General features: G+C 41.2%; 1 protein-coding gene across 1 annotated transcript in view; it reads right to left on the reverse strand.

Annotated features, from left to right (window-relative positions):
• Nucleotides 1–587: 587 nt before the first annotated feature.
• Nucleotides 588–13,763, reverse strand: part of LOC126428393 (DNA (cytosine-5)-methyltransferase 1-like) — a 93,830-nt gene continuing 80,654 nt past the window's right edge. Inside the window, exons 25-26 of the mRNA XM_050090317.1 lie at nucleotides 781–897; nucleotides 588–683 (exon numbers count right to left, since the gene is read on the reverse strand). Of these exons, the coding sequence (XP_049946274.1) occupies nucleotides 588–683; nucleotides 781–897 (213 nt within the window). The remainder of the gene's footprint in view (nucleotides 684–780; nucleotides 898–13,763) is intronic.

The following is a 13,763-nucleotide window of genomic DNA, read 5'->3' on the forward strand; positions in this document are numbered from 1 at the left end:
GCTAATCAAATTATATGAGATATCAAAATGACATAACTGATACTGTCAGAACACTCTGCTATAATTTTACATATAGTTGTAATCAAATTAGATATCAAAAATACTGCAATTTTAATTAATATATGTTGTGATACTGCCAGGTATTGAATACAAAGAAAAAACTGTTTTAAGGAACCAAACATTCTCCAAACATGTGCAATGACAAAAATTCAGTCTAAATACCCCACTAGCACATGGCATAAGTAATAAAATAACTTCCACATGGAGTTTGAATTCTTATCTGAAGTTCAGAACAGAGCTTGATATCCTGAGATTAAAGAGTTCTGAGAGATACAAAATAAAAACTTTGAAATAATCAGGAAGGAAAGAAAGTACACCTTACTGTTCACACCTTCTATAAATGTGTAATATCATCTTCCTTTCTTAATGGTTTACATAAATGCTGCAATTTTACACTTGAAAACTGCATTGACAGTTCCTTTGCAAATCCTTGCCTGGTCTATCTTGTGTCATCTTTAATGTCATAGTGTTTTATTATCAATGACACACCTAAAGCAAAAATGTAATTAAATTTATAATATTCTTGTTCATTCGCTGCACTGTCTTGCTGTGTGAATTACCAAGCATTTTGCTATTTCATACCCGACAGCAGCACTCATTGATGGTGGGACAGCATTTCCAACCTGAAATACAAAAGTATATGCTTCAAAACCATGAGCACGCACCCATGCATCCAGACACACACACATTGGAACATTCATTAACTCCATACTTTCTTACCTGACGGTACTTATCTGCTATTGATCCACAGAAAATAAAACTATCAGGGAAGCCCTGCACTCTAGCAAATTCTCTAACACTCATTATTCTTGACTGTTTTGGATGAAGAACCCGGCCCTGAAAATTGATAATGTGCAATAGACCAGTATAATTGCATGATAGGACTATATTTGATCTATGTTGTGATGATGTCAGGTGCTGAACATGAAATATTGTTTTGAATCATACATGTGAAGCAACAACAGCTTAACCTACACAACACAAGAGATAAAGGCCGTGGTCCATGGAATTCTTCTATTCCTAACATTTCGTCCAATACTACGTTGGACATCTTCATAGGTATGGCTGGTCCTCCTGAGTCCTGCTGACTGACGAGTCAGGCATTGGTGAGCGGCCTAAATACCGAGGAAAGTGGGCGTGGTCTAGCTTGCACTTAGTAGCAGAGAGAAAACTAGTCAAGGATAAAATGTAACTATCGATAATAGTCCGTATAAACATGAAGATAATTTTAATAGAAAAGAAGAGGCCTTGAAATTAAGAGAGATATGGACAGTGGCATTACAGAATCGATAAGTGATTTTTATCTATGATGGACTATTATCGATAGTTACATTTTATCCTTGACTAGTTTTCTCTCTGCTACTAAGTGCAAGCTAGACCACGCCCACTTTCCTCGGTATTTAGGCCGCGCACCGATGCCAGACTCATCAGTTGGCAGGACTCAGCAGGACCAGCCATACCTCTGAAGATGTCCAATGTAGTATTGGACGAAATGTTAGGAATAGAAGAAGTCCATGGACCACGGCCATATAACCCGGAAGAATTATCAACAACAGTACCATCCGGTCGTGAAAGCCTTCATTGTATGACAAGAGATAAATACTTCAAAAGAGCTGGAGGTTCAACCTGGAGTTGATATACAGGTGATATATATATAAAACAGAAAACAAATAATCCTCAGAAATTAAAAACAATTGTTTTACACATGTAGCCACTTCCTTGTTTAAACTGAGGTGATCAAAGTCAAGGGATAATGATATGTACATATATAGATGGCTGTAGTATCGTGTACACTAGGTATACAAGGGAAGTGCACTGGCAAAGCTATCATTTGTACTAAAGCGATTCATGTGAAATAGTTTCCAACATGATTATGGTCACACAATGGGAGTTAACACACTCTGAATGAGGAATGGTAGTTGTGAGGAATGGTAGTTGGAGCTAGTTGTAGGGGACATTCCATTTTGGAAATCATTGGAGAACTCAGTACTCAGAGATCCACACAGTCAGGAGTGTGCCCAGAATACTAAATTTCAGGCATTACTTCTAAGCACAGACAACACAATGGCCAATGATTATCACTTAATGACTGAGAGTAGCGAAATTTGTGTAGAGTTATCATATGACAAACAAGCAACATTGTGTGAAAATATAGAAAAGTCAGTGTGGGACATACAACAAATTATCCTGTAGGACAGTGTGGCAAAATTAGACATTATTGGGCTATAGCAGCAAACAGTGCAACATCACCTGTGGTGCCTCTCCTGGGTGCAGACCCTGTGAAAACCTGTATCCAAGCTGTCAACAAGGCACTGTGAAGCCGGTGTTCATAATGGTGTGGGCTGTGTTTACATGGAATGAACTGGGTTCTCTTGTCCAACTGAACCAATCATTGATACTTTAGCTACTTGGAAACCTTCTATTGCCATTTGTGGACTTCAGTGTTCCCAACCAATGATGGAATTTTTATGGATGACAATCCACCATGTCACTGGGCCACAATCATTGTGATTGGTTTGAAGAACATTCTGGACAGTTCAAGCAATGATTTGGCAACCCAGATCACCTGACATGAAACTCACTTATGGGACATAATCAAGAGGTCAGTTTGTGCACAAAATCCTGCTCCGGCTACACTTTCACAATTATGCACAACTGTAGAGGCAACATGGCTCAGACTTTCAGCATGGGACTTCCAACAACTTGTTCAGTCCATGCCACATAGAGTTTCTGCACTATGGCAGCTAAAAGGAGCCTTCACTTGATATTAGGAGGTATCTCTGACTCCTTTCTGCTGTGTGTATATCAAAATACATGGAGTTTTAGCATTGTAAGAGTAACTGTAAGTATGACTCAGTGGCTAGTGCCACATATGAGCCCAGAAGTCTCAGTTTTGGTTGCTGGAGAGTACTAGGATTTTAATCTGTCTCTTATCACTTCTTTCATCTCTGAAATGTTTGTTGATGTGAAAAATGCCAAGGTGAACCAGGGTTCAGAGTTCTCATTAAACTGTCATATCCCCCTATAACCGGCAGTTTAAAAGCTGGAGGAAGGCAACAGGACAATTCCTAGTAGAGGATGTTCAAAACAATTTTTGGCTAATGAAAGTTTTGTGTTAGAGTAAATGACATATAAAAGAGCCACCAATTTTACCAGGTGTAGAAATATGAAACCAGAACTTTGTTGTAATAATTACACACCTGTTGTTCGAAACTGATAAACGATATTTTATTCAAAATAATCTCCATTGCTATTTATATTTCTCCCACCTCTCTGGTGAAGAGAAACGGCTTTCTGCATCACATTCAACTGTTCCACAAGTTCCTGTTGAATTAGAGTATCACCTCCATCCAATAAGGCCTGCAATTCATTGTCTTTGAACTTTTTCAGTTGTTTCCCATGCTCATCAATTCTTGCATCAAAATCACCTATTTTGAATTTTTTGAACCACTTGAAACATTGTGCTTTCCCAAGAGCATGTTCACCAAAAGCTTCAACAAGCATTTGATGCAATTCTGCGCCAGTTTCCTTCAAATGATAACAGAAAATCAGTGCTGTCCGCAGATCATTGTTCATAGGCACAAAACTTGACTTGTTTACAGGTTTGAAACATATACCAGTGTACAGAACTTGGGTTACTGAGTGTTGACATTCATCATCAGCCACTACAGGAAGCAAATGGCACTGCAGATGTGGTCTCATGGGCCCTACACTGACGGCTAGCACCATCTATAGGGAAATTATGGTTTCATACTTCTACACCTGGCATATTACACAAAAATTTGTTTCCCATCAATTTAAGGAAATATTGAGATTTTATTGATATTACTCCAATAACTTGATCCACCAAGAGTGAAAATAACAAGGGAAAGTACATTTTTACAGACTACTGGACGTGGGACTCAAGCTTGTACAAAATCTGACTGACAGGTAAGGAAGCACCCACAAGACATGGTCAGATGTCACTGTAACTTCATAAATGTTGACACCATCAGCTGTTGTGTAGCTTATTAGAGCTGCATCTCTGACAGCTAGAGTGGGCACCACATTGCATTACTGTTGTTCATGTTTAGTGTTTTCACCAGCCCTGGTAGGGTATATAAGGGAGGTGGGGGAAGGCAGGAGTAATGTCAGATGTTGAGTGATCACTGTGGATGACATGAAGAAGCACTCATATGGATGTTTCAGAGTGGGCTGATCTCTGGTATCTCAGAACCACTTCTGCTATTGATCTGTAAATTATTTCATGCACTCCATAATACACACTGTTGCAACAATAAATCTTGAGTGAATTGGAAACCTCTAAAAGGGAGTACTAATTTTTTTTTTTTTTGACAGTGTATGCTCTTAGCTGCCTCCAGCCACCAATCTTCATGAAGTGTTGATTCAGCATATGTTTCATGAATGACAAAAAAATTCCTGAATAGGACATTTCAAGGTTGTTTGCTTCTGTACCACAAACAATTAGGGAGTATATTTCTGCTCACAACCCTTTGACTGCTACGGGTGTGCTCTCTGCATCCCAAGCTGAGTGCAGCTCTGTTGTAGTGGGGCTGCTTACTAAATACTGATACCTGTGATGAGTGGTGATGTTCTGGCCACAATGAAATACTTTAAGAAAATTATTCACTGAAACAATTTGAGTTTTGTACATCTTACAGTCCAATATCTTTGCTCAATAGGACTCAATTCCTTTTCATTATTCCACATAGTTACTGCACTGCAGCAAGTTAAGTAAAACATGTACACTACTTTAAAGAGTTTGCAGATGTAAAAGTACAGTGCATTAACTTTGTGTATGGTTGATTTTATCTCATACACTTCAATGTATAAACCATAAATAAGATATCAAAATTTTACTTAAAAATGAGAGCAAAATGATATCTCAGTTCATTATCAAATTATTGATTTTTATACGTGATGGACAATTGCATGCAGTGTGCCCAGTTCTGTCCATAAGTACTTGCTGGCTGCTATGAAATACTTACCATTCAATTTTAAGAAAATTATTTGCTGAAAACATCTGATTTTTGTCCATCTTTTAGTCTGATAGTTTCACTCAAAAAAGGACTGAATTTCTTTTGATTATACTCATACATCATAGTTACTCTACTGCATCAAATGAAATATTATTTAAAATTGAGAGCAGAACAATATGTCATTTATCTTTCAAATTATTGGTTTTTATATTTGACGGATAGTCGATGCACCCATTTCTGTCCCTGTGAATTGGGAATCATGTGGTCATAACAACTATTATTTCATAAACAGTTCAAGATATCAAAACTAGGTCTTTTGCAAATTATAGCACACAAAGAGGCACATATGTTATATGATAAATAATCAAAACCTTTTTATTTGCCATGGTGTGAAGTAACTTGTCCACAGCCATGTGAAGTTAGTGGTACAGGACACACAAACATGTCAACAGTGCTTCAGGAAACCCCAGGGGCCATGATTAAACAAGTCCTCATCATCTGGGGGACGACGGGGCATGACGAGTTAACTTGTTCATAAAGGTGGTTTTACATGAGTGACTTATTGGTCAAAATCAACTACTTGAAGTGTGTGCACCTTTTGTACTTGTGTGCAAATCAGCAACCAACCATGATGAAAGTGTGTCTGTGCTGAATGTGGAGTTCTACATTTCTGAATATGCTGCACCCTGCACTTGTGCAGAGACAGGGGATTTAGGAAGCGTCTGCTAACACTGGGAGTTACAACCTATTCTGGTCGAGTTCAGTCCTATTACAGAAATGGATTTTGTGTCTTCTCAAGCTTTACTGTGTTGTTTTTGTGGCACACTGAAAAGTTACACAATGTCCTGGTATTTTTTCCAATTAGTGTTCTCCTACGAGAGAGATAAAACATCTGAAAGCAAAAACTATTTACATTTTACAAGGAAAAAACTACATTATACATAAATAAGAAAATAAATAGCTAAACATGTTTTAATGAAAAGTATTTCAACAGTGAAAAAGTCAAAATTATTGGACAAGAAAAATAATTTTGTTGTTGTTTGACACTTAGCAAGAAAATGAGATACAAAGGATAAAGCAAAGATGTGTTATTTACTGCATTTTACATATTGTCTGATGTGTTGGCAAGCATATATTTTCTCAAGCAAATAAATGTACGTGTTCTGAAATGTTTGGATGATACTTCTCGCCGGCCGGTGTGGCTGTGCGGTTCTAGGCGCTTCAGTCTGGAACCGCGTGACCGCTACGGTCGCAGGTTCGAATCCTGCCTAGGGCATGGATGTGTGTGATGTCCTTAGGTTAGTTAGGTTTAAGTAGTTCTAAGTTCTAGGGGACTGATGACCACCGATGTTAAGTCCCATAGTGCTCAGAGCCATTTGAACCATTTTTTTGATACTTTTCCTACTCTTCAGTTCTCAGGAATGTGAAGAATTTACCACACGACCTCTGACATGAACTTCCACTATCAATTCTTCTTTGGTCATTAATAACCTCTATTGTCACAGCTCTTTCCCACATTTTGTTACTACGGTTGATATTTCTGTAAAAAGCATAATCCTTCATAACCTCACTTTCTCCATTCACATGTCAAACTCCACACCAGACAGCTTTTACTACACCGGCAATTTTGGTGCCAATGTGTGAAAGAAAATGACCACTCAACACAGATGAGACTCAGTAATGGAATAAATTGCCAGAGGTATTGCAGTTGACACATTTGTCTTGAGTAATCAACTGAGACCAAAAAAAAGATTGTATAAAAGGGGCTTAACAGTTAAATGGGTAAGGGTCATACCACATACTGATGTTGAGAACGATAAAAATGAGTTTGAGATAAAATACAAGGTTTAATCTTTCAATGGTTTTTTTTCCTAATAAACACCTCTGCAAAATTCAATAAATTTCCAGTTTTGTCTTAATAACGATATTGGTGGAATCACATTCTGAGTACTTAGGACTCTGAAACTTCATATAACTTTTATCTCGTGACACCTTTGTCTTTTAGACAGCTACTATTTCTAGTACCCAGACTCAAACAATCTTCATTCCTTTAATATTTTCCTACTAAATTACATTTTTCATGAACAATACAGCTAGGTTCCTTGCGTACAAAATTGGAATAAGTCTCAAATTATTAAATACACCACTGGCCATTAAAATTGCTACACCAGGAAGATGTGCTACAGATGCAAAATTTAACTGACAGGAAGAAGAAGCTGTGATATGCAAATAGTTAGCTTTTCAGAGCATTCACACAAGGTTGGCGCTGGTGGCGACACCTACAACGTGCTGACATGAGGAAAGTTTCCAACAGATTTCTCATACACAAACAGCAGTTGACTGGCATTGCCCTTGTGAAACATTGTTGTGATGCCTCGTATAAGGAGGAGAAATGCATACCATCTTGTTTCCGACATTGATAAAGGTCGGATTGTAGCCTATTGCGATTGCTGTTAATCATATCGCGACATTGTTGCCCGTGTTGGTCAAGATCCAATGACTGTTTGCAGAATATGGAATTGGTGGGTTCAGAAGGGTAATACAGAACACTGTGATGGATCCCTTGTATCACTAGCAGTCGAGATGACAGGCATCTTATCTGCATGGCTGTAACACATCATGCAGCAGTGTCCTGATCCCTGAGTCAGCAGATGGGGACATTTGCAAGACAACAACCATCTGCACGAGCAGTTCGATGATGTTTGCAGCAGCACAGACTATCAGCTCGGAGACCATGGCTGCGGTTACCCTTGTCGCTGCATCACAGACAGGAGCGCCTGCAATAGTGTACTCAATGACGAGCCTGGGTTCACGAATGGCAAAACGTCATTTTTTTTTTTTTGATGAATCCAGGTCCTGTTTACAGCATCATGATGGTCGCATCTGTGTTTGGCGACATCGCGGTGAACGCACATTGGAAGCATGTATTCATCATCGACATACTGGCGTATCACCCGGCATGATGGTGTGGGGTGCCATTGGTTACACATCTCGGTCACCTCTTGTTCGCATTGACGGCACTTCGAACAGTGGACATTACATTTCAGACGTGTTACGACCCATGGCTCTACCCTTCATTTGATCCCTGCAAAACCTTACATTTCAGCAGGATAATGCACGACCACATGTTGCAGGTCCTGTACGGGCCTTTCTGGATATAGAAAAATGTTCGACTGCTGCCCTGGCCAGAATATTTTCCAGATCTCTCACCAATTGAAAATGTCTGCTCAATGGAGGCCGAGTAAATGGCTTGTCACAATATGCCAGTCACTACTCTTGGTGAACTGTGGTATCGAGCTGAAGCTGCATGGGCAGCTGTACCTGTACATGCCATCCAACCTCTGTTTGGCTCAATGTCCAGGCGTATCAAGGTCGTTATTACGGCCAGAGGTGGTTGTTCTAGCTACTGATTTCTCAGGATGTATGTGCCCAAATTGCATGAAAATGTAATCACATGTCAGTTCTAGTATAATATATTTGTCCAATGGATACCTGTTTATCATCTGCATTTCTTCTTGGTGTAGCAATTTTAATGGCTAGTAGTGTATTTCACTTTTATACACATTACTTTTTACACATCTTCCCTCAGACAAACTTTCTCTCCTTTCCTATCAACACTTTAGCAGAGACTGAGAAAGGAGTATTGTGGGAGTAAAGGATGTGCTGCAAGAATAATTCCCATTTGCATAGTTCATAAAAGCCGGTACTGTGGAGAAAGATCTAAATGGCACAGGTTGTGAATTAGCCATTGAATTGGAGCATGTTATGCTTAGCTGCATTTTCTGTCATTTGGTGGTCAACCCTACTCTAGGTCACAGTTTGGCGGTGGCTATTCATTCAGGTTGACAATTAGTTGCACACAAAAAACACTGTGCAGAAATTTCAGCTGAACAGGTACACACTGTCTGTTCAAAAAGTTTTGGGATTGATTTTATTCTTGCTATATACACAAAATGAGTGCAGGAACTGTGGTGGCAGGTTCAACTAACAAAACTAACAACTGTAGACAACATAAGTGCATTCAACCAGTCAGTTGTGATCAGTCAGTGTTATGTACTGAACATGCAACCTTACTGTGTCAACAATGTTCTGTCACAAATCACAAAAGAGAAATGTCTGCACAAATTTGTCCCGTGTACCTTGACTGCTGAACAAAAACAGTGATATGTAGACACCTGCTATGACCTGATTGAAATACAAAATGCAGACAGTTATCTGGTGAAGTCACATTACTCTAACCACCACCTAATTTTGACATTACTGTGCATTAACCACCCATCAATGGCAGGTAGCAGCACTACCAATGGAAGCTACACAAAGTATATCAGGGGACATGATGTGCTCCCTCCTCCAGCCTGGATCCTTTCAACAATTGTTGCAGGGTGTTTGCTTTCAGATGTTTCATGCCGTACACACCAGTGGCCACATGTCCGATGGAGCATAAAACATGATTCATCTGAAATGGTCACCTGTCACCATTCAGTGGACATCCAGTTGCAGTATTGACATGCAATTCCAACTTTCATCACCAACGAACAGTCATCATAGGTACATGAACAGGGCACCTGCTGTGGAGACCTATATGCAGCTATGTTTGCTGAATGTTCTGTGAGGAAACACTGTTGGTAGCCCCTCAGTTCATCTGGGCTGTCAATTGCTCAATAGTTACACACCTGATCACCTGTACGCTTCTCCACAGCCGTCGTTCATGCCTGTCATGTATGGCGCATCGTGCCTTGGTTTTCTCAGTGCCAGTTTTGGATGGTGGCCATTTTTCCATGCACAGTATACTTTAACCACAGTGATACACTAAGAGTTTACAAACTTAGTCATTTCCGAAATGCTCCCACCCTAGGCCCGAAAGTCAATTATTGTGCCTTTTGACGTCAGATAAATCATTCTGTTTCCACATTTTCCATGTCTGCTGATATGCTTTGTGTAGCCTCCACTGGTAGTGCTGTTACTTGCCATTGACGAGTGGTTATTGCACAGTAACATCAAACTTGAGCGATGGTTAGAGTAATGTGATTGGATCAGGTAATTGGCTGCATTTTGTATTTCATTCAGATCATGGCAGGTGTCTACATACCCACGGCTTTATTCCGCAGTCAAGGTACTTTCTTTGTTTCTTTCTTGGGCCTTTGTCCCACTCCAACACGGGGTCAGCTCTGTTATGACGGATTTGGCAGTGCTAATTGCAGGGGGTGGCCAGATACCCTTCCTGCCACCACCCCGAACCCTCCGGGATGGAAGTAGTGTACCCCAGCTGTCTGCATCTAGTGTAAGTCATGAAATAGTGCGAACGTTTTTCAAATGTATGTGAGTTATGTAACCGAGGCAGAACTTGGGGACCAGCCCAGTATTCACCTAGCAGGATGTGGAAAACCACCTAAAAACCACATCCAGGTAGGCCTGCATACCAGCCCTCGTCGTTAATCCACCGGGCAGATTCGATCTGAGACCGGTGCGCCTACCCGAGTCCAGGAAGCAGCGCATTAGCACTCTCGGCTACCCTGGCGGGTCCAGCAGTCAATGTACATGGGACAAATTTGTGCAGACATTTCTCTTTTGTGATTTGTGACAGAACATTGTTGACACAGTAAAGTCACATGTCTACTACTTGTGGCATTTCCTGCATGACCTTGTCATTCTGAAAGGCACAATGGATCAACAAAAGTATGCATCTATAACTGATGATCACGTCCATCCCTACATGCAGTTCATTTTTTTCTCAACACAATGGCAACTATCAGCAGGACAAAGCAACATGTCAAACAGCACGCAGTGTATGTGCATGGTTTGAAGAGCATCAGGATGAGTTTACTGTACTCCTCTGGCTACCAAACTCAGCCGATTATAACTCAGTCAAGAAACTGTGGGACTACCTAGAGTGGGCCGTTTGCACTACAGATCCTCAACCGAGAAACCTATCACAGCTGGCCACAGCAGTGGAGTCAGCACGGCTCCGTATTGCTGTCGGTGCTTTCAGAACCTCACTGACTTTCTTACTGCTTGTCTCACAGTGGTCCACACTGCAAAATGTGGTTATTCAGGCATTTGAAAAGTGGTCACATTAATGTGACTAGACAGCACATTTTCTGGAAAAAAAAATGATCACAGGTGACAAAACACAGTGTTACAAATACTAACAAAGAGATAGAGGGGCTGGTCAGTACTTACCTCAGCTCAGTACAGCCTATAGATACACAAAACAGAACAGAAAATTTTTATCCTAGATTTCAGAACTTGGTTCCTTTGTCACAGGAAGTGGATTCAATTACTCACAATCCAGGTTATGAAGCAACAGGGGAAAGGTAAACAGGGAGGGTAGCAACGAAGGTGGCATGGGTGCCAGAGGGAAGCCAAAGATATTCTACTGTAAGTACTGTGCCAGCTTCAAACCAAAGAGGTAAACAGGTATATAGTATAAAGATAAACACAACTATGTAGGATGAAAAGATGCATGAATCACTAAAGAGGAAAGGGAAAGAGGAGAAGACTGAAGAGTAAATGGGAGTGAGGTTGGTTAACGTAGGTTCAGTCCAGGGGGATGGCGGGATGTATTGGTGTGCAAGTTCCCACCTCCGCAGTTCTGAGGGACTGGTGTTGGATGGGAGAAGCCAAATGGCACGTACAGTATAGCACGATCCTAGGTCCCTAGAATTATGCTGGAGGGCATGCTCTGCTACTGGATATTGGACATCTCCTAGGCAGACAGTTTGTCTGTGCCCGTTCATGCGCTCAGCCAGTTTAGTTGTCATCATGCCAATGTAAAAAGCTGTGCATTGCAGGCATGTCAGCTAATAAATGACATGTGTTGTTTCACATGTGGCCCTGGCTCGAATTGTGTATGTTTTACCGGTAGCGAGGCTGGAGTAGGTGGTTGTGGGGGGGTGCATGGGGCAGGTTTTGCAGCGGGGTCGGTTACAGGGGTAGGAACTGCTGGGTAGAGAAGGTGGTCTGGGAATATTGTAGGGTTTGACAAGGACTTTATGGAGGTTGGGTGGGGGGGGGGGGGGGCGACAAAACACCTCTCTGGGCGGTGTGGGGAGAATATTGTCAAGGAATGATCTTATTTCAGGACTTGACTTGAGAAAGTCATATGCCTGGCGGAGTAATTTTTTGATGTATTCGAGGCCAGGATAATATTGGGTGACAAGGGGGATGCTTCTGTGTGGTCTGGGGGTAGGAACATTGTTGCTGGATGGGGAGGAATGTATTGCTTGGGAGATACATTTGTGGACAAGGTCTGCAGGATAGTTGCGAGAGAGGAAAGCACTGGTCAGGTTATTGGTGTAATTGTTGAGGGATTTGTCACTGGAGCAGATATGTTTGCCATGAATACCTAGGCTGTAGGGAAGGGAGTGTTTGATGTGAAATGGATGGCAGCTATCAAAGTGAAGGTACTGTTGTTTGTTTGTGGGTTTGATGTGGACAGAGGTGTGTATGTGAGCTTCAACAAGATGAAGGTCAACATCCAGAAAGGTGGCTTGGGTTTTGGAGAAGGACCAGGTGAAATTCGGATTCGAAAAGGAGTTGAGGTTATGGAGGAAATTAACGAGTGTTTCTTCACCATGAGTCCAGACCACAAAGGTATCATCTATAAACCTATACCAGGCCAGGAGAAGCAGCTGTTGGGTCTTCAGGAAAGCTCTTCCATGCGGCCCATGAAGAGGCTGGCATGCTATATACCTCTTTACTTCTGTATGCATCCTCTTTGGTTTGAAGCTGGCACAGTACTTACAGCAGAATATCTTTGGCTTCCCTCTGACAACCATGCCTCCATCTTTGCTACCCTCCCTGTTTACCTTTCCCCTGTTGCTTTGTAACCTGGGTTGTGAGTAACTGAATCCACTTTCCCTTCTTCCCCTTTTTTCCCTCTCTCCTCCTTGACGAAGGAACAAAGTTCCGAAAGCTAAGATAAAAATTTTATGTTCTGTTTTGTGTATCTATCAGCTGTACTGAGCTGAGGTAAGTACTGGCCAGCCCCTCTATCTCTTTGTTAGTATTTGTTTCACATCTTTATATGAGATTTTCCATAATCATTTAAAAGATAGTGTTATCGGCATGAACCAGGCACGAAACAATATAGTGCAGAAATTCACATGAATGATTAATGCTCTGATGACATAACCAACATTCAAGCCAATTTGATGGGAGAACTGAACAAGATCACAAAGAAGGCCTTTTCTGACTGTTTCTCATGGTTGTATATACATTCTGTGCATTGTAGGGAAGTGTGGGCAGACAATGTAGAAGACATGAAGCATTAAAACCATCATCTCAACATTTCTTTACTATTTTATTAACCCAGTCTCATAACTTTTTCAATTGATGGGGTATGGCATTGTTCCTTTCAGAGGTGGTCTTGCCCCTTATGCAACACGATAGGCCTGTGATGCGAGAGGAATAGAATGAGCTGAGTAAGTGGGTCTTCCACAGCGATATCCTCGACTGATGTGGCAAGGGGTTGGGAGTGGAAGTGGCACAGGGATGGAATGGGTGGGCGTAGAATGCCACTTTAAGAGGGGTGGTGGTCACAGTTGAAGGAGGTCACATGTTGGACAGAGGAGGGCCAGGTGAAGTGAATGGGCTCTGATGGCTGGGGAACTGCAGTCCTGGTACTGTGTGTTTAACCAGCCTAATGTAGCTGCACGTGTGTGTGTGTGTGTGTGTGTGTGTGTGTGTGTGCTCAAGCTCATCTGAAAGCTAGCAAAGTTTTCA

Source organism: Schistocerca serialis, chromosome 12 (genome assembly GCF_023864345.2).
Source record: "Schistocerca serialis cubense isolate TAMUIC-IGC-003099 chromosome 12, iqSchSeri2.2, whole genome shotgun sequence".
In the NCBI taxonomy this organism is placed as follows: Eukaryota; Metazoa; Arthropoda; class Insecta; order Orthoptera; family Acrididae; genus Schistocerca; species Schistocerca serialis.